This window comes from Manacus candei, unplaced genomic scaffold (assembly GCF_025592945.1).
Source record: "Manacus candei isolate 608988 ecotype Guabito, Panama unplaced genomic scaffold, ASM2559294v1 h1tg000015l, whole genome shotgun sequence".
In the NCBI taxonomy this organism is placed as follows: Eukaryota; Metazoa; Chordata; class Aves; order Passeriformes; family Pipridae; genus Manacus; species Manacus candei.
Genome location: NW_026138063.1, coordinates 17,689,643 through 17,715,414, shown reverse-complemented (window position 1 = coordinate 17,715,414; position 25,772 = coordinate 17,689,643). Strand labels below are relative to the sequence as shown.

Genomic DNA, 25,772 nt, shown 5'->3' with positions numbered 1-25,772 from the left:
AATAGACTAAGTGAATATCAAGAAATATTTTATTGTACATGTAATCAAAGTTTAAAAAACAGACAAGAAGGAGCAAAGGACAGAATTATCTAGCATCTCTTATCTATGCAGGGTACAGAAATACAACTAGTAAAGAATTAGCACATATTAGTACCCTTTGCTCCCCTTCCCTGCTCCAGCAGAGGAGGTTACACAAGCGAGATGAGTAATGCTTCAAATCAAGGCTTCTCGGTAATTGCACACTTGAGCTAACAGAGTTGAATATGTTCAGTTTCAGGAGAGAGTGTGTGCCTTCAAAACAGTTGTTTATAAACAAAACCATTCTCTTTTTAGTGGTTTGTAAGCATTACTCATTCAACACCAAGAGTATACTTAAAAGGCTAATGATTTAGTGGCCATATTTGTCTTGTTATATCTGAACTGACACTATCTTTAAGTATATCAATTATAGAAAATAGATTCCTTAGGCGGTAGAGAATATATTATCTAGTGGCAAAAACGTAAAGAAGTAAAGGAAGTATTCACAGGGAAGGGAAGGAAAGGGGGAGCTGCATGCTGAGCAGGGGGTACCTTGACTAATCAGAACTAAAAAAGCTGAGGCTCTGGAGTACTAGCTGCAAAGGAGTTACACCTCAGTGTCATTGGTGTAAGTTTCAGAATGTCTGGTTTGAAAAATGTTACTCAATCCCCAAGTTTAATTCATGCCCTGGATCCTCCTTACCTACCACAGTAGGATTTTTAACAGTTCTAGCACTATAACTCAAGTTCTGCCTTACATGCTGCAAGGAAGAAGGTTTCCATTCTCCTCCAGAGTCAGATAGGAACAAGTCTGAAAGTGAATGCAGAGCATTATCAGGACTTATTCACCCTTACAACCACTCAGTTTCCTTCCTAATCTAGAAGGGTGAAGGCCTTCAAAGCAGAAAGTTGCAACTGCTTTTCTAGTACAAGCTGATTTTCTCTCAATAGCTTAGAAATAAACCTTCCCAAAAAACCTAAGCTATACAGCATGTAGCAAGAGCTGAATCAAATCAGTGTGACAAGTGCTAAATCCTGAACTGAAGGCAAGACAAGTTTTGGGATTCCCACAAAAGATGGATTTGTTTATTCTTCAGTGGCCCAATAAGGCTAGCAAATAAAAACTCTTCACAAAACTTCCAGAGAAGGCCCATGGAAAGGCAGAAAAAGTAACAGTAACTAGCATATTCTGGATTCTAATGCCCTTTGGAGACTATCAGATTTTTGGCTTAAAGTGAATTATGACGTAATAACGATCTTAAATCTACTTCAGCCTACAGCATGGTCCAATGCAGATTATTAGTGTCAAGTTGCACACCTAGGACTTGAATTCACTAACACTCATAGCACCACTTGATTGTTGCTGTAAATAAAGACAGTCTAACCCTTAACTCTTCTGCCAGAAAGAGCCTATTACCTTTGATAATTGTGCAACACTACCTATTCCAGGCCAGCTGACCTACCCACATTTTCTGTCCTCACACATATGCATCTGTTTTGAGACAAATCTAAACAGCTCCAAGACTAAACTCTGTGACATATTACCTCAGGTTTCAAAGTTACAAAATAAATTCTCTTTACAGAGTATAAATGCAGAGATTCACTCAACTGTCAGACCAGCTAACTGACAATATCTCACTAGTTATTTCCTGTATGTGCCAACTGCACAGTCATAAAAGCCTCCCAGCTCTTCTTCATACTTCTCAGGTCTGAAACAGGAAAGGATCAATATAGATATCTCAGGATTAACAGACCTAGGAGCAGGGAAAAAAGCAGCTGTTCTGTACTTCAGTAATTATTGCTCAGTATTTATCTGTTTTAAGCAACACCAAGACAGTATTTGAATTTATGCTGCACTTGAGCAGAGACAGGTTCCCTAACAGTAAAGAAACAACAGCCTTTCCACAGGAAAAAATTTCTAAAATTTAGCTGGCTGTTTTTTCTTAGTCATTACCTTTAACAAGGCAGATTTGTTTAGGTTCCCATTTTTAACAGCATTATAGAGTTGTCAAAGTATATAGTTGATACCTACGGCCTCTCTTTAGAGTAGCTGGGCTGCACATGTTCACAAGAACTACAGAAGTTTATTAGCTATGCTAAAAAGACTACAGAAAGAGCCCAGGACTGTTTGAAGACTCACCAGCTACAGAACAGCTGTCCCACAAAAGTGATTTCACTAACAACTGAACTCGAAGACAAACACTACAAGAAAGCCAATACAGGAAATCTTGTGTGATCAAAAGGTTCTCTTACTATCTCATCTGAAGGAAGCTACCCGCCACTTTGAAGTACCTCCTCCTTCCATAGGAATAACCAACATACCTTTTGGAGGCAGTTTAGACAAGTGACTGCTCAAAAGTATTTTGACAGAACTGCTTTTTGGAAGAGAGAATAAGTTATTTTACTATTTGCACAAATTGAATTTACTACACTCATTTTACTCTGATAATGTTTTAGCTACAAGGCATCTATACAAGATATATCAGCAGAGATAGCACATTGTTAACACTACATATGTAAACTGAGAAACAACAGGTCCTTCCATCGAGGTGTCATATTGCAGGTAAGCCATTTCATGTTAGTCCGAGAGGCTGCGAAACCGCACTTCGGCACCAAGGAGATTCCTGGTGAGCCCAACAGAAAAGCTGTGCTCTACAAAGGTGACTGTCCATCCTGGAACAGCAGCAGGAGAAGAATCAAGCAACCAGTGTTGGTGGTAGTATTCTCGAGGAGGATTCCATTCGTTGGGTGCGTATTGCTGTACATAAGGTGCATAAACCTGCCGTGGACGAGATCAGCGGGAAGAGAAGCCCGTTGCAAGGCTGCAACCAACTACTGGAGTCATGTCCCAGATCTGGAAGAGAATATTGTGGAGAATTATACAGCATTATAAGACCTAACAGGGCTTTCTGTAAGAGGCATAGAAGCAAACAAAGATGTCCCTGGACATAACAAATCCTGATAAACTATACTTGAGGAAAATGCCATAAAGAGTTATACCAGCCTTACAAACCAAAAGCCAAACTTGGGGGTCAAGAGAGTCTTCTTGCACTTCTTTGTAGACCTGTTTTAAGAAGTGCTATGCAGTTTACTACAAACATGCTTACAGAGAAACAAGGACAGACTGGGACAGTCTCAGTTCTGATATCCATGGCAGATGTTGAGTTTAATCACACCAAGATTCTATATCAATCTGAGCTTGTCTCGTAACAAGGGCTTTTAGTGGCCATGCTCCAAGCCATGGAGCTCAGAGTAAAGGCACCTGCACATTTCATCAGGTCTGTGTCTTTAAGGCTGCTGGCAGATTCTCCTGCCTGCTTTGTTCATCTAGAGACACAACAGTAATGAGTTCCAAGAGCTATGCTCCACACAGGGGAGTTACAGGTCAATTTGTCATTCAGCTGCAGGAAGAACAGCCTGACATAAATACAGTTCTTGCTGCCCACAACAGAGAGTTTTGTAACGAGAGTTGTCAGAAAGAAAAAAGAATATACAAAAATTAACTCTCTATTAAATATCTCTAAGAAATGCAGGAGTACCTTCACAATCCGGTCGCTCCCACAGGTCACCATTAGCCCTCTGGAGATGTCCATGGACATGTGTGAAATGTTGTGTTTTCCTTCATGAAAGGTTGCCAAGGAAGTACGGCTGCACAGGAACGATTGGAATGAAAGCCAGTCATCAGATGAAGCTTCATGGCATCATTATAGCAGTGCAAAATAAACTTAAAAGAAAACTAAGTTGCTCAAGTACTAATAAATCAATCCTGGGAGCTGCAGTGCCTTATTAAAGGGGACAGAATTAAATTAGCAAGTCATGGTAAGGCACTGCTTGTGTAGGTGTGACATTTCCTGGCCTTCTGCAGCCTGTTAATAATACTAGAGCAGAAGTGGGACACTGCATTAGCAAATACTCCTACTCTTGGTTAATAAAGTCAAGCTCAGCTACATTTTTTCCTGCTGGCTACAGTGAGCCAACTGGGGCACAGCACCTCACTTTTCCAAAAAAAAAAAAAAACAACACCCAAACAAAAAGCCGCAACAACCAAAAAAACCAACACCACCACAACAAAAAACCCCAAATGCCCTTAAAATTGTCACATCTGATTACTCTGTTCATATCAAAATAAAAAGGCGTTTCTTCATTGCTAAGACAAGTTTAGCAAATGACAAGACAGCAAATGATGTTTAACCCGATTTGTTTGCACGGGGAAAATAATGTTGGGCCGTGAAGAATATTAGCATTAGTAGAAATAGTTTTCAACAGTAGAAATAGTATTCAATAAGGGTACATGACCTAATGCATATACATGCTGGCAGCTGTGATGCATTGTCAGGCAGCCATTTAGCAATTTTAAGTACAATCAATAGCTTTTAACTGAACAGAAATCTTGAGACAAATATGTTTCAAGTCTACATCTAGGCTCACAGAGAGGAAGAAACAAAGCTGACAGAAAAGCTGTAATACCACACCTGATTCAAATGAGCTTGCAGAGCCAGTTGAGGGATCTCTGCCACCACAGTGCTCTGAGTGCCCAAGGCAAAGGTGGCCTATTAGCAGAGAGTCAGCTTGGTGTGTTTTGTAGCACTGTGTGTGGATGTGGACCAAGCACAAGTGTTTCTGCACCCCAGCAGTACTACCTCAGTTTATTAGTCCTTAATACTCACTCTTCATCCTTGATGGACTCAAAACAGGAATCACAGACACGGACCTGGAACTCAAATCCCATGATTGGGTAACTGGACCGTTTGGTACTGCACTTGCCACACACTGCTTGCCCACATTTTCTGCAATGATGCTTCATGGAGGAAGAAGAAAGCAAAAAAATAAATCATTATACTGTGTCCCTTGACCACCTTTACCAAGTGTTCAGTGAACAACAACAAAGCTTCTGTTTTGCAACCTGTTAGAAAACAACCTGTTACTCTGTTACTTCAACCAAAGACCAAGGACTCTCAAGTTCTGAACAGTCACCTGGGCCATTAATGGTTTTATCTCCATATTCTCTGTGTACATCCTCTTCTCCTTCTGCAAGCCTCTTCTGGGAGAAGGGGAAAAAGTGGACTGAACAAGCAACTAAGGAAATAACAGTCTAAGAAAGCCAAAACTAGATGAATGTCTTGGTGCCTGTGCAGCCCCTCCATAAAAAGGCTATCTGGAAAGCTTTCACATTGTCACGCAGTAAAAGCAGGGCCATTACTGCTTCCTTGAAGTGAGCACCTACAACATGTTAGGCTGCAATTTGCTCAGTTATGGGGCACTGTTTGCCACTTTACACAACACTTGAGGATTAGCTGTTCAAAGCTCCAATGCACAGAAATATCCAGAGAAATCCAACAGAACACTCCTAGCACAGCCTGCTTTGACCTGTGACAGAAGTTTGGTGCAACACTTTCCACAGAACTTGGAAATGTCTTAGCGCTGCCTAGAAGCCATAACCTCTCAATAAACCCTCACTTCAAAGCAGCAAAAATATCAACAGTTGAAAAGATCTAATGGCTTTATCAGTTTTCTGCTTACATTTTACTTAAGTGCTGAATTATAACCAAGCACTCAAACCAGCCATCTCACCTGTCTCAGCCCTATCGTCTTTGTGTCCCACATTTGCTTTATATTCCAGAAGAAAGGCTGTTCACACTTCTGACAGGAATCACTTTCCAGCCATTGAGGAGCCTACAAAAGAGCAGAGATGCAAGCAATCAGAATTGTTTTCCCTCATACAACAGCCAAGGAAGTTTGTTTTAAGAAAAAGTAAAGTTTTACTTGGAAAGATGCCCTGGCTCAGTTCTGAACATTACAACAATAGATTGCCTAGGGTATAGTACAGAGGAAGTTTAGTACAAAAACCCTGAATCCAAGACTACAGTTATTTGTTACCTACACACCTCCTACACTTTTTAAACCTACAGCAATATCTTATGTTCCTACCTCAATAAAAAAACCTCATTCAAACATCTAAGTTATTAAACTTGCTGCAGGCATTCCAAGACTGCTGTTCTGATTGCCTAGATGATTTTTAAGGACTAGTGTAATTCAAGCTGTAGAAGCTATGAGGCAGTTATCCCCCTCTAAGAAGGGGGTATCCAGAAGTAAATTCTGCATAACTATACTTTCTGCTTTCCTAGGATTGCAGTTCAAAATAATTAAGAACTCCTTTGCATTTTCCATCCTGCCCACATCTTCATTAAGCAATCCTTCTCACACCCACATACTTTTCCTGCCATAAATGGACTAGGCCAAATGAAAATAGAGCTTTCACACATCTCAACTCTCTCAGATCTTTAACTGAGCATCCTTGTAAGGGATAGAAAGAGGCACAATATTTTTAGTACATAGACTTGAATTAGAACATGTATATTCTATACAACTTTATAGACCTCATGGGCAATTCTCCTTGAGACTTGACAGGAGGAAAGCTGGAACAACAAAGCATTTTTTCTCCTTAATTCACATACATTCATCACTGACAGTAAGAAAACAAGAATATTCTCAGTTGAACCACCATCTCACCACGAACATTTATTGATTCCAGATGTCCAGTTCCTAAATCTTCAACCTCAATTGTATTCTCTTCCTTCCCCAAACAGTGGAAAATACTGTCAAGGGTAGTAACAAGTCCAGTGTGGGGGTGGGAGGGAGAGTAGAGGAAATGAGTTGCCTCTCCATCACATGAGATATTCCATATTGCTTCTTTCGGTTACTTAGAATAGCAGTTTTCACTTAAAAGCATTTTTGGGAAGACAATCCCCTTTCTGGCTCCCTCTAGCAGAAAAACAGGATATCCTCCAATTCTTTTCATCTTAATTTCACACATTAAACAGAAGATAAAAACTTGCCAATGCTACCAACACTATTACCAATATACAGTTGGAACTGCTCAAGAGCAATAACACAGCTGTCAGTGGAGTTACCATTCCTTCTAATCAAAAAAGTCTGTTTTCTAGTCTTCTGTGCATTAGTGCATATTTGAAGATACCCCTGTAACACGACTCACTAACTAATGCTTCAGAGGCAGTATGTTCATCATTGGTCAAACATTGGGTTTCTTTGCTTTTGGATTGGCCTTGATTATGTTTTTCCAACAAGTTCTGATACATCACAGCTGTTCTATCTTAACTGCATTATTTTAGCTGCATTAAAACTGTCTATTATTTAGAAGATCCCTTTATTGTGTGCAGGTCCAGAAGAGAAATGGCCACATCTTGTTTTCCCAATTGTATCATAAGTCAACTCCTTTCAACTACAAAGGTTCATAACATTACAGAAGTTTTGAAGAGAGATCATCATGCTGAAAATGTCAGGAGCATCACATACAGCATTCAGTGTGTTTAAGGTGACAGCTCAACACATCAAAAACCAGTTCTTAATCATGACACCTGCATTTAAGAAAAAGCAACAGGACAAGAAAGGCTGAGCCTTAAATACTGCTTTATGGGAGTAACCAAAACTACCTCCTATAATTATGGTTTAACCACAGAGAGTAGTAATATATATCTTTTCAGTTCCTGTGATGGGTATGAACTGATGCAGAACGTGCATGGCAAGGTCAGTTGCTGCATACTAAGATCTTCAAAAAAAGCACTGCCTGGGGACTGAACCTCTGCCTTCTGAACTGCATCTCAAAACCTGCATCTCACTTCTTTACCTGCTTTGACACGAGTTGAGAACTTATTTCAAGACTGTTGAAGCACAGTCCATTTTTTACTGCAGAAGATTGCCTGCTTTTAGATTGTTCTAGCAGCAAGGGCCACAGCCATTCCAGTGAACATGCTGTCTCATTGACATAAGACTCTAAGCAGACCCAAGTGTGTCCTGCACTTCTCCTGTCCTGGGAGTCCATTTACTACAATGCAGCATGGACAGCCACTAGAACAGAACAGGTTTCAATAATACCACTGAATCTTAAAGTGTCAGACAATGTGAGGAAAGCAGCCTGCAGAACTGACTAAGTAAAGTCACATCAGTCTCTGAAAGGGGGGAAAAATAAAATAGTGTCTTGACCTAGGACATGAATTTACCTCTTCTCGGCTGATATCCATGTTCCAAACAGCAATTCCTCCATCAGCTGAACAAGACACCAGCTGCCGTGTCAGCTGGAGGTAACAGATAGCCTGCACCTTGTCACTGAAAACAAAGTAGACACTATTTAACCAGAGGTATTTAAACAAAGCTTAGTTTCCCAGCAAACCCTGATTTATCCTTGTAAAGCTATCTAGGACGGCAAAACTCGTTTCCAAACAGTTTGCTAAGTCTGCTGAGTAGAGCTATGAGGATGACTGGACAGGTGCTGAGTGTCAACTGGCTCCAAATGTGTGTGCAAATACTCTTCTATGTTGGCAAGGAAAGCCAAGTTACCAAAACAGAGACACCTGGAGAAATAAAGAGAAATATTTGTTTTAAGATGCAGCTAAGAAGCAGACAGAGCTTCTTTCCACTTTTGCTAGCAAATCACAGTAAGTCAGTCTGTAGCTGCAAAGTAAAGGATGCATTTACCAGTAATACAATTTAATCCTAAATAAAGTCATGGCAAAATAAAAGTCTACCCTAAAAAACTAAACAAAGGATCTCAATAGTATTAAACTGCTTTGCAACATCTAAGTTGAATTAAAAAAGTCATTCTGCTTCTCAGTAGAACTTCCTTTCCCATTCAGTATGAAGTTTGATGCTAAGTGTGATGTTTGAAGAGAAACTTAACTGTTGTAAGTCTTCAGCAGGACACAGGAGGGAGCAGTAATAGCAGTCCTCCAGCTACTGACTTCAGTTACTTTTTTGTAAACAGTATTAATTCTTTAGCCATAGAACTAAATCCTCAATATTTAACAAGAGTTCTAGGGCTAAGGCTATCAGTCTTGATCAAAGGTGGATGGAGGTATCTATGAATTAGACATGAGGAGAATGCGCTATACAAAGACATCTTTAAACACAAACAAGATCTCTACCACCAGTGCATTTCTAAGTAGAATGTATCTTTAGTGGTGAATTGCCTTTCAGACTGAGTTAGAGCCCTACATTTAAAAATGGCAGCTAGTGTTGGGTCTCTGTAAAAATCAAGGGTTGATTAAATACAGCAGCTATCTCATCTGCAGAACAGGGGAGATGTGACACACTGTCTGAAGTTGAGAGACCACCCCTGTAATTTAGCCAATCAGTTTATCACCTCACTGATAGAAAGAGACAGAGAACAGGAACATACTGAAGCTTATTCTAGTCAGGTACATGAACATGCTTATACATTAAGGTTCTAGCCCCACCCTCACAGGTAACTCAGTGCAGTATTTACAATACAGACACATCCAATTTTTACATAAAAGACAAACCAGGTGATTTAGGATTTTTATCCACCTCTTTCTATAAACTACTTCTATATTACTTCTAGACTATAGTAATAAGAACATATCAAACACGAGCAAGAAAAAAGATTTATCAGTAATGCTTTCCTAGTAGTGATTATCCTTCTTCCCTCAAAGTCCTCAGGGTTCTGCAAAAAGATATTTTCTCCATTATTCACAAAGATTCGAATATCTACTTAGTCTTCCCGGGACTCTGTGTTCATTACTGAACACGTAGGAAAAATAAGGCACCATGACATACTGATGTCCCTGGAGCAGCAGCGTTCGCCCCTTCCTTCCGCCAATATCCCACATGATGATGCTGTGATCAGAGGCACCTGAGAAGAGCAGTCGCTGAACAGGATCCCACCACAGGGAAGTAATACTCCCTAGGAAAGAACATTCCTCAGTTAGATGTAAGGGACTGACTCCCCAGCACAATGATGCCCTTCTGGAGGACTAAAGTGAAACCTTATTCCGGTAACATATTGAAAGCCTTAAGGCAAAGGACAACATTCAACAGCAAGATACAGTCCTGGTGGAGAGGGGAAAGAGCACTGGACAACAGAAGAGAATGTCCCTAAGAAGACAGATAAAGCATAAACCAGAAAGTTTGAGTTATGAGCCTTCTGCCCCTTATATTTAGGTAGGTGGTTTTAAGAGTTGCCAGGCTGCTCTGTAAGCTTTGGAAGATGAAAAGTATGAACACTCGCCAAGCAGAGACTAGTATCTACAACTCAGCAAGGTGCTTGGTCAGTGGTTGCAGGACAGCATGCAGTGTTCACAGGTAAACCAACTCCCTTACATAAATATTTACAACCTTAAAATAGTTGGAATAAGAAACGAAGTCACAGTTTCACTGCTGTTAGCGTATCTGCTACCACTTACTAAATTACAAACTAAATTTCAGAAGGCCCAGCCTGGCTATGCATTACACTAGTCAGAGAAAGAAATGAGTCATCTGACAGTAGCAGCTTTATATTAAACTCATGTGCATGGTAATGTAGCCAGGAGACTAAAGGAGTAATTTTGTCACTTATGCCACCTATAGTTGTGAGGTTGGGATATTTTATTCCTTTGCAGAGATCCTTCCCTTTAAAGCATCCTTCCACTGTTCAGCTGTCATCAAAAGCCTTGTTAGTCTGAAAGCAAGATGAGTGGTAATTAGAACCCAAATCAGTCCATTTCAATGCTCTGGAGCAAGAGATTTTTTTTAGCTGCCTTTAGGGCTGCACTGTTTTCAGACTGACCCATTGGGAATAGCATTTGCACCACAAAAGACAGTAGTTTGAGTATTATCTCAGCATTACACAAAGCAAGCTGTAAAATATGGTGAATTCTGGAAGCTAACCTGAAGAACAAACTCTAAAACCATTTAAACTGCAAAGCAAACACTGCTTGCTTATGAAGTCCCATCTAGCAAGAGCTAGAAAGGAAACAAGATGAAATCAGACTTTTGATGTCTGTCAAACACAGGTGCACTCAGAGAAGAACTAGATGCCATTTAAGTTCAGAGTTACTAGATCTTGAGAACATTACACAAATACTGTAATACTGTGGAGGAAAAAAAGTTACACATAATCTGATTTACTAAAAAAAAAAAAAAAGGGAAAAAAAGATGAAGTAGCTAGTATTATACCAATTGAAGAGAAACCTGTTTCTGCCCCTCAAATTTAATCATCTTTTATTCTAGATCAATTCTTGTTTTAAGGGTCACAATCCCCATATGGAAGTACATAAGCCAAAGTTGTCTGCTATGCAGACACTATTGCTGAAGTTGGTGCTTGGAAGTCCATCACAACCCAATGGGTAGAACCTGCACTTATAAGAACTGCTAAGGACACATACTGCTTTCAGACTAACAGGAACATCTGCCAAGGAGTTGCATTTGAACAGACTAGTGCAAAAGAACAGAGAGGTAAAGGAGTCTCTAGGGCCAAGAGAATTATTTTGCTCTTAACTGAAATAATGTGGAATTCTGCTTGAAAGCAGAAGAGACATTTATCACTTGAAAATCTCAACCTGCCTCTCGCATTCCAAACCAGCTTAATCACTTCACAGTCATCTGTAAATCAGGAGTCTCCTCAGCTTTAACAAAGCCTACTCTATACTTACAGCTGTTAAACAAGGCAGCCTTTTCCAGTGGGTCAGAGACTCATGACCCAGTAGTTCAACTTTACCCAAATGCAAACTAGTCAACTGATTTGAAAGTTGGCAATACCACATGGGAAAAGGCACTGTCTTATTTATTTTTCTCAGCATATAATTAAGTCACACATTCTTCTGTGATTTGCATTCTTGCCACTCATTGCAGCAGACAGTGGCTCTATATCATGTTACAGACCATTTGGTTCTTCATTTGATACAAGGACTACAACTATACTATACAGGATGAGACATTTGCCTTTGACTTGGCATTTTTGTTTCTAAAAGGCTCTCTAGATTTCTTGCTTATAGCTTAGGTTCAGCTAAACACAGGAAATTGAACTAGAACATAAAGACTGATCAGAACAGCAAGGTTTGCATAGAGAAGAATTAAGTGGTATTTTAGAATCTAGACTGGAGGTTGTTAAAGCTGCTTTAGGTATTATCATATTACAAGGTCTCCTAAAAAAAGAGAAAAAAGCCCCACAAAGTAACACATTTGCATCCTTTCTCTTCTAAGTTAAGGAGACTAAAGCTTTTAAAGGTGGCCATCTAGTGGATAACTTGTGTTTAACTGAATGCATATATTTACCTTTATTTTTCACCTGTAATAAAAATACCTGTCCAGATTTATTAGGCTAAGATTTACCCTCAGCAAGAATGTGTGTGTTCTTTAGCAGACAGTCATATGTACAGTTTATGGTTACTACTACCCTGGACTGGTTTTTTATCCCAAATCTATCCTTAAGAGCTAGATATGCAACTGAACGTCTCACCCCAGTTTACATCGAGGTGTTACATCTAGGACAAGTGGATTTAAGCAAAGAGTTTACCTTCGTGCCCTTTGAGGGTTGTGATAACTGAGCACGTATTCTGCTCAAGCTTCAGAAGAGTGATCTGTCCAGAATAATCACCAACAAATGCATGCTGAGTTTCATGGTCATATCTGAACAGCAGTCAAGGAGTATTTTACATGACAGATAGTCAGCTATAGCACCAAAAAAAAAAAAAAATCAGAAAAGAACATTTTAATATGTCAGATAAATATTTACATAAATACTTCTAAAGGGGTTGGAGACTGTAATAAACCTTTCTGATTCTTCTGATTCCTCTCTTCTCATCACACTTCCCTATATGTGTGAGTAAAGCTGTACTTGCATATAAAGAAAATGAGTGAGAAAAGTTTTAAAAAGCCATTGGAGAAAGCTGTGAGATAATCCATGCTCTAGTTTTAGGCAAGCTAAGTAGATTTGGGCCATTTCTAGCATATATTTACAGAAAACACTCATGCTTGTCTACAGGAGATGCCAAAACTTGTCAGGCTACTTATTTCAGTGCAGAGCTACCATCAGGAGCACCTCACTGGACACTGGGTGGCATTCAGTCTTAGCTGGTATGTTCCCCTATAAGCCCTCAGTTTTCTACCATGTTATAATAGTTGATATCCTCAAGACAAAAAAAATCAGGATACAAAGATGCTGACCCTCCACAGCTAGTTCATCTTGCAGTGGAAGTACACTCCCAGTGTTCAGGCTACAGAGAAGGTGAGACCATCTTGTTTCTTGTTCTGTTCTCTGCACTTCCAAGTTTACCAGTGCAGGTCCTTGAGCATGGTATTGAAAACTGAACTGTATTTCAGAAAGGAGTCTGTCAGTTAACACTGACATAAAAGCCACACCACATCCTGACATGGGATCTATTAACATGGTGGCACATTGGGCAAAAGCATTATACCTCATAACAGTTTTGTGATACTCAGTTTTGTCACGGCATAACTACTGTCTCCAGAAACCGAAGAGCAGCAAGCCAATGGAACTAGAACATTTGCTGCCTTTAGAAGACTTTTGCTCTTCAGAATAAAAGCAAGAGCTATGAAAGATCCATAGAGCTGACACCACATCACCTAAGAGCTGTGTAAAAACTTAGGTGTCCTCCTGGAGCCACACAAAACCACAAGCAACAGCAAACTAAGTAGCCTCTGGTATGCCACAGAAAAGGCTAACTTTAAAAAGACAGTGTAACAAAAAGCCCACTGCTTTAAGTGAAAATGCAGAGGCTTTGCCATCTGATGACATTCTAAAACCTCTTAAGCCTTCAGAATCTTGAGATAAACAATTCGCTTTCAACAAATCCTCTAAGTCCCTGAACATGTGATCCTTTCCTCATATTGGAAGTTCAGACTTGCATTATCCCCACTAATCCAGTAAAGAATAGGCACTCTGCTGTGTTATTCAGAAGCTTACACATAGAATCATTAACAAATAACTGCTAAGGAACCTCCAATAGGGAGACCAAGCACCTAGAACACATATCAGAAAGCTAGGTCTTCCAAACACAAGTCCAAAGGCAGGATTGATTACAAAGCATTTTCAAATGTCAAGTTCTTCAGCGGAAATTTATTTTTATCTTGATATAAAAGGTCATATTCTTTTCTCCATTTCAATAATAAACCATCCCATTATTTGCAATAGCATTAGCTACAGAACTCACTGAATTAAGTGAGGCTCAGACTGTTCACCACTGTTGTTAGCTGGTCTCCAACACACTCTCCAGCTTTAACCCCATTCTGTGCTGCACTCAGTTGAGACGAACTGGAACTGCACATGAAATGTTTTGTGGGACACAACCCACCAGAGCTCTAAAACAACAAAAAGATAGCAAAAAAAGAGCAACAGTACAAACCTGTCAGCTCTTCAGTAAGGCAGGGTCTGCACAGATGGGAGACCTCAGAAGGCCAGACATGCTGCTGGCAACTGATGAGTTACCTTTCTTCCTAGTTTCTTACCACCACACGGCTACATAGCCACTCCAGGGGGGCCTTCATGTTTTCAAGCGATGTAGTTCACCTCTTTCATCTTTGAATCTTGCCACTTCTAAAACATTACGGACATTAATCCTCATACATCAACCAGTACCTCAATTACTGTCCAGCCACATCTAAACTGCTACCATTAACAAGTGCTACAAAATAGTTTTAGGATTTTAAGTATTTAACTCGCTCAAAAGTTTTGATATGTGAAACACACTTTAAGTTACTGGGTTTGTAAGTCTTTTACATAGGATAAAGAATGCCCTGAAGTACTTATACAGTTGGACAGACAACCAGAGTGTTTAACCTACAAATGCTGCAGGTTAAAAAAGCAAACTGCACACAGAAAATTACTACTAGTAGTGAATAAAGTTTCAACATACCCTGCAGCTTAAAGATAGAAGATATTAACATGAGCAAAGACAGAAAAATTGAAGCAGTCCAAAGGGTTTTCATGATGTTTTATGCTCTAGAAGGACTCAAATGCACACTGGCATCTGTTGAACAAAGTGACTTGCCTAGGAAGAATGCAGGCCAGGCTATAGATAGTTACTAGTCACTTCCACAAGATGTTGCAGACAAACACCTCAAAATTAGGAAGTAGTACACACTGATTTGTGCAACTCACAGTCACTTCTGCAATCTAACAACCTCTAACAGAAATAAAGGTGCTAAACTTCTAATCAGAGTAAGGGTTAGCAGACTTGTAAGAGATGTCACTCTAGCTTTTTTACACATAAAGGAGGGATCAAATTGATCTAAAGGTACTCTTCCATTTTCAGGGTAGCAATCATTTTTCAAAGGATACTGTAGACATGAAGCCCAAGAGGTGAAGTAATGTCTCCCCAGCATACTCCCACTCCTGGTGCACATCCAGCTGACACATTTGTCATGACCTGTGCTGATAACCCACTCTGATGCCAGGCAGAAGGTAATAGCAGACACTCGATTCTGATGAGCTGTGAGAACAAAAAGATTTTGGCTATTTTTTCCCAAAAATCAAAGTGATGTGTTCTTACATTCTAATTCAGAGAGACAGAGGCTGAGGATGATATCTAAGCAATGCTCAAGAAGATTTTTTTTTTTTACTATTATACTTGTGACTAGGCTGAATTAAAAGGTTCATATTGGTTCACTTAAGCTATTCAGAAGGCAAATACTAAACAGAACAAACACATCAGACAGCTAATTTAAGCCTTACTCCCTGAGAGAGAGAAGCTGAGTTCAGCCCAGATAACCAAGACACACTGGTTAAGGAACAGGCAAACCCTCAGCTTCCTCTAGTTAGCCCAGGATTTCTGGGGAGTAATGTAAAACATCTGAAAACTTTAATTGCTTCCTTTAAATACCTCTTTTCCTGACCCTGGGGAAGCTATGCTCAGATTCCTACTTTTAAGCACCTGAAAGCATATGTAGTCCATGGCACTCAATCTGCCCCCTGTGACAGCAACCAAATCTCACCCAGCTTTGTTTTGAATGGTGCCACTAAGCAAGAAGTTTCATGGACATTAGAAAGAAGTCCCCCCCACCCCAAGATGGAAGTACTTCCCTTGACCAAATTCCCAATCATCTCCCTTAGGATAAAGGGAGGTTTTGTTGCTTTAAAAACAAGGTCTTTTTCTCCTAAGCAAGAACATTGCTTCTATCAGTGCCAGGGAGTCATAAGACAAACTGCACTTTGTTTTGCTACATAATCTACAGTCTTTAAGAGCTTCCTTCTGGCCTTTCACATTAATATTCCAATTTTAACCAGCAATTGAGTTTTGTGTTTCTTTTAAGGATGTCCAGACAAATGCTGAAATTAGCATCTCTATAAATACAAGAACAATTCCTATTTCCCATGTACAGGAAAAATATGATCTTTTTCATCCCTTCTGCCCTCCTAAGATGATAGAGAGGGTAAGGACTCTTACCTTCAGCTAGAAGTAACCAAGCCCAGGGATTACAAAAAGGATGGAAATTGTAAATAGCAAAATTCACCTTTAGAAAACTCTTACCCCAACACTCATGTAGTATAACTACTCCAACTGAAGAGCAAAATCTGAACTCACTAGTTCTGGCTCATTACACTTACAGGCTAATGATGTAGTGAACTTAATGACTGCAACTTGGACTCAGCTGACTGACAGAACATTTATCTTATGGCAGTTATCCCCAACTAAGTGACAGCTATGAGGTCAGTCAGATTTAAAGCATATCTAGACTTGATTAATCTTGACTGTGTCCAGTTTACCAAGCATTTTAGACGCCTTCCCTTCACACAAATGTTAGTGTAGACACTGGTTAACAGTTTACCTGGATAGGTCTTCACAAAGTTCATCTTATTAAAGTCCTCAGAAATATGAAACTCCTAAAAGCAAAGTGAAATTGTTAGGAAACATACCACAGTGATATAAACAACACTGATACCCAAAAAGGAGCAGTAGCCTCTCAGGCCAAAGGTTATATAGCAGCAGTATATCTCACCAAAACAGAGCCGTTTTTGAGGCTGGAGCAAAGCACACTGAAATACCAACTGTAAATTAAGGTTAACAGAATTTTCAACAGGGAACATCCTTTCAGAACTGAGTTTGCTGAAGGGAGATTACAGGAAAAGATAAGACCTCATTTATCCCCAGCAGAACCAAACAACACTGTATCTTATAGTATTTAGGATTTACATGTCTGAGACTTCATAATGGATGGGTTTAAGTGAGAGTATTCTCTATTTGATGCATTAGGCTTATGAAATTTTAGAAGTCTCAACTTACAAGTTTCAGTATTTACCACAGGAATCACCATTCTATGCAGTTCTGTGTAGACTATTCACAGCAGTTATCAGTAGAATCACTGTTTATGACACTCATGCATACCCTGACTCCTTATAGGACAGTTATTATTTTGACCTTATTTTCATAGAGAAAGGAAACCATTAAAACATCTGAGAGTCACAAGATTCCCCTTCTTTACCAAGAACAGAGTGGAAGAATACAAACCCACTTTCTGTTCTGCTATGTGTGTATCTGCTCTCCAGGACAAGGACAGCAACTACAGCAAAAGTATAGAAAGAAGGAAGAGATCCCAGAAAGAAAAGAAACAAACCCAGTCTCTTGTAATTTTAGAGCTAGTGTTCAAATTTCCATATCATAAAAAGATCTGCAGAAAACAAATCCAGAGACATGTGCATGGCAAGATAGAGGCAGATCATTATTCATGGCCAGAGGCAGTTCATAACCCCTGTTAGTTCTCCACCATGGCACCCTGCCCAGCTTAATGTACTCCCCTTAAAATAATTCCTTGACAAAGTGCAGTTGTTTGGGTCCACTGCTGCACTAATGGCTCATTGACTTCTTGAGGCTATCTGGCTCACATCTAGCCAGAAGAACCCTTGCTTTGCAGTCCTCCCCTGCACAGCTCAGCTGAACTGCCAAGAAGTTCAGCCATATAGTAGTAGCTGCATTCCAAAATGAATGGGAAGAAAACAGATTATTAGCTGCCAGCAACACCTGGAGCTCACAGACAATCTAAGCAATTCTAATCTATTTTCTGAAGAAAAGTCACAACAACTTACCATGATAGCTCCATTATCCTGGCCAACAAATATTCGTCTGCTGTCATGATGATAAGCCATGGCAGAACATGGTGCTGCCAAAAAAAGAGCAAGTACATTACAGTGATTTAAACAGAGTTATTAGGATACACATGACTTTTCAGAAAGTCAAATCGTTCACTCAGGGCAAAAGCTACTTAAGTAGCTTGATAGAAATTAGCCTGCACAGATAACATCCCTTGGTAAGATTGTTAAATTCCCACTTGTGAAGCTGAGGATGGGTACATGACTACTGTAACCCAGATATACTACTACAATTTCCTGCAACAGGGTGCAACTCAGCAAGAGGAATTTTACACAGGCTGAAAGCTGAGCTAGCAGCAACAGCATCAGCAGCTGGTTACACTAAAGAACTTGAGCTCACTAAAATTATCTCACATGGAGCCCTAAAAGATAAAAAAGCACAGAATATTCTTATGCCTGAACTTTGAGCTAGTGGTTTGAAAAGCCCACTTAACTGGCAGACAAGTTATTTGCCAGCACTTGGGGCACCTACAGCTGCAGATCCCCCCTGGTGAAGGGTGTGGTTCTGACACAGCTGCCGTGGACCTTGCCCACTATGCAGCTTGTTTCAAATTGACGTCTGAGCTAGATTTGCTGCAAAGCTCCCAAAATCGAGATGACTGAAGGACTCCAGCACTTGGGGAAATGGGAAGGAGGTATTCCCACACACAGCACAAACCCCATGGTATGCCTGGCCACCACTTACCATCTCCAGTATTGTACTTACATGACATGGTGTGGTAGATGCTGGGCCAGTACTGTCCACTGTCTCTCTTCAGCCACACTCGTATTGTTCTATGTCGTGGGAAGAGCAGGGAGAAGCCAGTTGTGAGTGAGTGCATCATCCCTTGCATCTGAACCAGTTCATCACTTATGTATCAGCTCCAACCCTCTAAGCTTTTGTGCTACTCAAACATAATTGAGGAATGACATAACAGAAATAACAGCACTCAAATATTACTCTAACTTAACAAGAATAATAGTACTAAGAATAGGCACCCTTGGATTCTGAAGAGTTTTCTTCAAGACTATTTATACATTGAGTTTCAGTAAGTGTGAAATGGAAATGCTATTTCAGTTCACCTCAAAATTGCTACATATTGCATTCCTTTAATTCCCCTCCTTGGATCTGGCTGATGCAAGTCAAATTCAAGTTGCAGAAACTTTCTAGCTTTGGCAGTGCAAACACAGCTTGTTTTGTAACAGATTAAGTGCCTGATATGTTTTTAAAAAATTGCAAATCATGTCATTATGGAAGTCTGAACTTTTTCATTTTTAGAGCTTCTCTGTGCAACTCAGCCTTGAGCAAGCCAGACACTGAATATTAGTAAGAGATGCACCTAATCCTTCAGACCAGTATATTACTGACATCTCCATCCCCAAGTATTAATTAATGTGTGAATTCTTAGAGGACAACAAATCTAAGTCAGTATTATTTCCACTAAGCCATACCTGTACTCCCTCATGTAGAAATGCAAAGAACAAACAACATTAGCTGCTTTAAGTTTGCATTGCTCCTCTGGCCTAAACATGAACAGGACTGATGAGGCACTCAAATGAAAACTGAAACAAGCTGACAAGATGAGTTGGACAGCATGCTAAGATTCTTTATAAAATTGGTTTTAGTTTGCAACCTTCCAGAATCACCCCTTAGAAGAAAAGGAAAAAGAATCTTAAGAACACTTAGCATTACACTGCTCTCATGACTGTCAAATCCTAGGAGGAGGGATATAAGAGCCCAGCAAGGAAGTGGAAAGCTATTGTCAATTAAAAACATTCCTACAACAGACACATTTGAAGGGCCTCTACATCAAGAAGTTAAGAGCACACATGTAGACAGTGCTCAGGTTATTTTAAGTCTACTTGAAATTTCCTCTCCAAACCATTGTTTGCGTTTTTGTTACTGTTTAAATCCAACTTCCTCATTCCTAAATGATCTGTAAATATATGTACCTGGAAACACTGTCAAGAGACTTCATTGAGATGCATTGTTCTATTTCCTGTTAGCTAATACAAGGCCTGGTATTTAGAATTTTTTAGAAAAATACTAGGTTTTTTTTTTTTTCTAAACATCATATAGGATTGACAGTAAAGAGTTTAACAAAAAGAGCACAGCAGGGGACTGGTATCTTGCATCAAGACTAGAACTTTTCAGGTTGAAGGTACAATGGTGGCATTCTAATTTTGCAATCCACTTCAGGGCTTTTGTTTAAAAAACCACTCAAAAATAAAGCAAACAATGCCCACCCTTAATGTACTACTTTTCTAAAACTTGAAATCAATACAGCTGAGTACACACTGCCCCAAAACAATAATTTTCAGCTTTTAAATCAAGTCACTTTTCCACCAGTTCAATGACATATGTCCATTAATGCAGTCCACTAAATATTTTGCATTAAGACTGTCTCTTAAAAGCTATCACTTCCTCTTTACAAGAATCGACACCCTGCCTTATGTCAGTAAGTTAACACTTCAGAAGAGCATTTGCTATTTCTTGGTAACATGACAATATGGGAAAAACAATGTTTCCAAGTAATTCTTATGATGCAAATGCCAATAGTAGCATGAGTTACCACCTATTTATTTTTATCAGCCTTTAATTTGCTTTGTAAAGCAACTTCACCAGATGGTATCTTCCACCCTTACTAATGCAGCTCTTTCACTTCTAGCCAAAGTCACATAATTATTTTCTATGTAAGAAGACTACTGGGTTATCATGGTGATTGAGATCACCCATTGCAGATTTTTCACAAGCAGATTTTTCTTCCTCTCAGTATTGCAGTTAATGATACTAAACTAGAGTAAAGGAAGCAAAGAATTGGGCTTTTCTAAGAAATTGTTTCTTGGAAGTATAATTTCTGCACTGATCATCAACTTCAGTCCCTCACTGAAGTCAAGAGCCTAAGCAAATAGCTGCAAGAGTTAGCAAAATTAACTTCTGAAAGCTTCTTATTTTAGTTTAAGTGAGATTTAGACTACACTCGCCTCATGCTTGCAAAGATAAGCTGTCAGACAGCTTTATATCTAATTATACAAAGCTCTGACTGAGCAAAATTTGAAGAGATCATTTCACTCAGCAAGTGACCTGTGCCAAAATACCACTTCTACTCAATTCTCTCTCATACAGTCCTGTTTTTGTGATGCCTCTCCTTATGTTAGGACAAATTAGTTTGTGAAATACTAGTTCTTAGCTTAAAGGACTAGAGAAGTCCTCCAGTAATGCTGCTCACACAATCTCCTTCTACTGCAACAGTGCTTTATCATGAGAACCACCCTAAAGTCTTTAGCACTCTTCTCAAACCTTGGTCTTACTTAATGGGGAGTCCTGTGCTCAGTGCCTGAGAAGAGCTGGCTACCACTCACCTTTCCTTCAGCATTTCCTATTAAGGGCCTAGAAAGACACAGGTTGGTTTGACAGCAGTCTGGGTAAGGACATAAAAATGTTGAAACTCATTAAAGAGCACCCAGAGATAGGAACATACTTTTTAAATTACAGTAGACTCAGACAGCTGAGAGTGGCAGGAGGAAACAAAACAAGACTAAAAATGACCTCCAAACTTCCCTAACATTCAGTATTGAACCAGAAGTTGCTTTCAGCTGGATAGCATGCACATTTATAGAAGAGCCATTCAAAGCAGTTTTTCGGTTGGATTTTTTAATGTAATATAAAGAAACACACACAAAAGCCATCTTCAAGCAATACTGAGTGTGGCCTCACCAATTTCTAAGAATTTTCATTGTTCTTGATTGCTGTTTCTTTTACAGGGTGATTAAGCACCCAATAGTGCTGGAGAAAAAGTCTGGGGTTTGAGAACAGAGAAAATCCCGCATCACAACAGTGTCTGTGCTTGTGCTACATAAGCTGCCCTCTAAAAGCCAACTGCACATATGTCAGGGAGTAAGAACTGATGAAAGATTAGCAGGCAAATCCAAACCTGCTACAATACAAGCACTGCTGCAAGTTACTACACAGCTACCCTAGCCCTGTTCCAAGCTCTGCACCGTCCTAACACCTTCAAACCAGCAGCAATTGTTTTCCTATCTGAAATCAATTACCAACAGTTACTAACTAAAACAGTTCTTGTTTTCCTAGCAAGAACAGAAGACTGCATCTTTCTGGTAGTTAAAATAAATCAAAAGTATTTAGACTGATATTGACCTTGTTCCCAAAACAGCATGAGTCTGGTTTAATCACAGTGCAGTGGAATCTCAAGGACACAGCTTGCAGCTGACAGTTTTTACTGAATTTCTGTACACTAAAATGTGTTTTGACCAATATTTAAGTTCCACAACCAAAAACCAGCAAAGCCAACAAAACCTAATACTGCAATGTAAGCAGCTGGTGGGCCAGTGACTCGAGATCCTGTTAGCCTGTGGTAAATACATTACCTTCATCTTGCATTTAGGGTCTTGCACACAGCTTATCATCTCTCAGCATTCCCAACTACAGCTAGGAAACACTCATCTAGCCTTAGCTATCTGTCTGCTGAGGGACACACTGCAACAATTCCCAATGCTGTCTTGGAGCCAGGGTCAGGCAAGATGCCGACAGGGACACAGAGTTGATTGTCCTTTTTAGATTAGTTCTGAGAAAGCTCCACAGATGGCAAGTATCCTGCTGAACAATCAGATTGGGAAAACTAAATGTTTGTCTCCTGATGGCATTCTTCTTTCCTTTTTCATCTTCAAAACTTTAAAAAAACCCTAGACTCTGTGTTGGCATTCACAGATCTACTATGGAACCTCTTGTATTCTCAAAAAAAAAATAGAATTGTTACTTCTCATTCCAGGAAATATAATTTAAAATAGAAAGAACTACAACTTCTCTAATGAGAGAATAATCTACAACAATCCTGGAGAATGTGCACCAATGTTTTCCTCACTACTTAAGCTGTAAACACATTCCTCTGACTGGTTATTATGAAATACTTGACAGCCTCAGCTGCATTAAGGTGCAATAAAAAATACTTTAGCCCTACTCTTAGTGTACACAGCAGCTCTTTTGCTCCTTGTACTCTGTACTTTGCTTGCTGTGAGCAGCATAATCAGTTACACAGCATTAACACCTACACCCCACTTTTGTGAACAAACAGGGCAGTAAGTTTGACAACACATTAAACTGTAGGTAAAGGATACGTGAGTAGGCTTGATGTACTGTAGGAGGTATCCCGGATTAGAGGTAATAACAGTGCAACAGTTTCTGAAAGTTTAAAGATCTAAGTAAATTCCCACCGCAAGGCAGGTGACATGAATTCTGCTTTGAGTCCACAGCCTCACTTAACATTACACACACCAAACATGGGCAGCAGCCTCTGCTCTCCTCACACAGCTCTGTGTCTGACATCAAAACTTGCCCAGATAAAGATGCAGCTGCATCCTTGCCTCTTATCAACAGTCTAAACATGCAGGCTGCTGACCTTCAGCATTAGACTTTGAGGTTTAAAGGTTGGCACTGTCTACCACAGGCAAGGTTCTGCAAGCCTGCACCAAGAAACTGTGCAGGTTTAACTCAGATAAGAACTCTTAAAAATTGCTATTTCCTCTTCTCTCCTTCAGGAAGCACATTGAACTGAACACAGCCCATGCTGGCACCTAAATCCCAACTTCACCCTGCCCAGCACCAAGATACCAGAACAATCTCACGTAAGAGTGGAATAAAAAGGAAGCTGCCCAGTCCCATCCAAAACCCATTATCAAACATGTACTGCACAAAGTCATCTCCATGGGAAGGGAAGAGACCAACCAACTAGCCATCGACCAACTGGTCTGATTGTGCTTTTTGACCCAAAATAAATACCAGAAAACTCAGTTCAGATAACACACTCCTGTTTCTCACAAGGTCAGGCTATTCAAATAGGAATTCATGCAAAAATTGATGCAAATTCAGTTTAAAATTATCCCTCCACCAAGTTACACCTCAAAGAGTGCACTTTCTTATTTTTAACACGCTTCTTTAAGACACTGATACCGTTTCTAAACAGGAGCATCTTCTATCCCTCTTAACGTTTAAAAGTCACTTTCCACACAGCACGGGGGAAATCCCCTCTCTCACCGCTACGCTGTAGACCTCTCACCACTCTCATTGCCACAACCCCTCTGTGCTACTCGCTTCCTCGTTTCTACTTGCCTTTCATCCGAATAACCGCTTAATGCCATCACAGCTGCCGTGGCAGGCGCTTCCCAGCTGTGTGAGCCAGTGCTGCGGACCAGGATTAGGCGCTGAAGGCATTTTCCTTTCCAAGCAGAAACCATCCTCCTCAGTTGCTCATCACTCCCCCTCCGCCCCGCTCTGCCACCTCACTCCCTGAGCTGCTCCAGCCGGGGCGAAGCAGGTTTGAACCTTCACGGCGAGCCATCGGAGCGGGCTCGTTCCGGCTGGAGCAGCTCGGGGAGCTCCGGCTCTGCCGGCACAGGGGGAAGCACCAAGTGACTACAAGTGACCCAGCCGGCGGGGCTGAAGGCCGAGGGAAACACATCCCCAGACTCCTGGTTGTGTCGTACCCTCCGCAGAGCCCATCTGCACACACGGGCGAGCAGGGGCTGCTCGAACACACACGAACACAGCGGGCGGGGAAGGCTGCGGGCTCCGCTGAGCCGCTCCTCCTCACAGCTGATGAGGCTCCAGTCCCTCCCTGCAACCGCAGCTCCGGCTGTTTCTTATTGCTTTCTATTTCCTTGTGGCTCCAGGCACGGAGTCACGGCCGGGCGCCTCCTGGCACAGTGACATCGCCCACACCGGTATCGCCCACACCGAATTCCCCACAGAGCACCCCCCACGCCCGCGCCTCTCCTCCGGCCCCCGCCCTCGCCAGCCCCGGCCCCGCGGCCCGGCGGGGAGCAGGCCCCGGCTCACCTGTCCTCGCCGGCCGTGATGACGCCGTCCTCCTTGGGGATGAGGAGCGCGGCGCTCACCGCGTCCTGGTGCCCCTCGACCTTGCTGAGCAGGACGGGCCGCCGGCTCTGCGGCCGCGAGTGGATCTCGGCCGCCATCGCGCCGTAACGCCCCGTGTAGCGGCGCCGGCCCGGGCCGAGGTGCCCCGTGTAGCGGCGCAGCTCAGCCGCGCGCCGATGCCGTCACGGGCGTGGGGCGGGATAAGGAGGCGGGCGTATTCTCTGGAATAGAAGGGCCGCGGGAGGCCGTATTTCGTAGAAAAGCGGAGAAGAGCGATCTGGCTCCGGGCCGGGCTGGCGGTGCGGTCGTGTCCCCTCCGGCAGTGCCCGGGAGGACACGGTGGCCGTGGGCTCAAACACGTGTGTTCGTGGCGTGCGCCGCGGGGCTGGCTGTGCTCGGCCCAGGAAAAGTCATTGCCATGATCTCGGCTCAAGGAGTCCCGCCGGCCTGGGGCCACCACAGCACAGCAGAAGAAAGGCTATTTCCCCTGGAGTAATTAACGGAGGGATATGGGCTGAGGAAGGATGTGTAGTCACAGGAAATACATTAGCTGGTGTCTGTCCTTTAAACCAGAAGCAGCTGTAAGCCTTCATCCTTTAAGTCCTTAAGCAGCTGGACTGTGCTGTTACTGTGCCTCTGTGTCCAATGCATGTGAATATTGGCCATGTAGCTGGTTAACCAGGGGCAGAATTCCTCCTGGTTTTGTATTTGAACAACAGTGTGTTATATGTATAAATCATATATATATATATAACGCATATATATTTATATATTTATATATATTATATAGCCAACACACTGGGCTTAACTGAAAATCCTAACTGGGAGCTGGATGAAGCTTTTTCAGCTCTGTCTGTCCTGGACAGAACTGTGCCCAAAGAGATGAGCTATAAGATGAGGTGCAGACAAACCTCCCAGAGCACAGTGGTGAGGTTTGTACCATTTGACCAAAGCCATCACAGACCATGTCCCACACCTGGAGCCAGG

The 25,772-nt window shown here is 41.2% G+C and overlaps 1 protein-coding gene across 3 annotated transcripts in view; it reads right to left on the bottom strand.

The window, feature by feature from the left end:
* WDFY1 (WD repeat and FYVE domain containing 1) overlaps nucleotides 1-24,975 on the bottom strand; it is a 45,429-nt gene extending 20,454 nt beyond the window's left edge. For 2 of the 3 annotated variants that reach the window (XR_007903540.1, XR_007903539.1), the window contains exons 1-12: nucleotides 24,747-24,975; nucleotides 18,621-18,688; nucleotides 17,852-17,925; nucleotides 16,597-16,651; nucleotides 15,110-15,260; nucleotides 12,326-12,438; nucleotides 9,610-9,736; nucleotides 8,037-8,142; nucleotides 5,590-5,691; nucleotides 4,686-4,816; nucleotides 3,558-3,666; nucleotides 777-2,872 (exon numbers count right to left, since the gene is read on the bottom strand). Coding sequence is in view for 1 of the 3 variants with exons in the window: in XM_051781452.1 (XP_051637412.1) it covers nucleotides 2,813-2,872; nucleotides 3,558-3,666; nucleotides 4,686-4,816; nucleotides 5,590-5,691; nucleotides 8,037-8,142; nucleotides 9,610-9,736; nucleotides 12,326-12,438; nucleotides 15,110-15,260; nucleotides 16,597-16,651; nucleotides 17,852-17,925; nucleotides 18,621-18,688; nucleotides 24,747-24,883 (1,233 nt within the window). In the remaining 2 variants the exon portion in view is untranslated. Of the gene's footprint in view, nucleotides 1-11; nucleotides 2,873-3,557; nucleotides 3,667-4,685; nucleotides 4,817-5,589; nucleotides 5,692-8,036; nucleotides 8,143-9,609; nucleotides 9,737-12,325; nucleotides 12,439-15,109; nucleotides 15,261-16,596; nucleotides 16,652-17,851; nucleotides 17,926-18,620; nucleotides 18,689-24,746 lie in introns of those variants that run through there. The other variant, XM_051781452.1, reaches the window with a different exon arrangement.
* Between the last annotated feature and the right edge of the window lie 797 nt (nucleotides 24,976-25,772).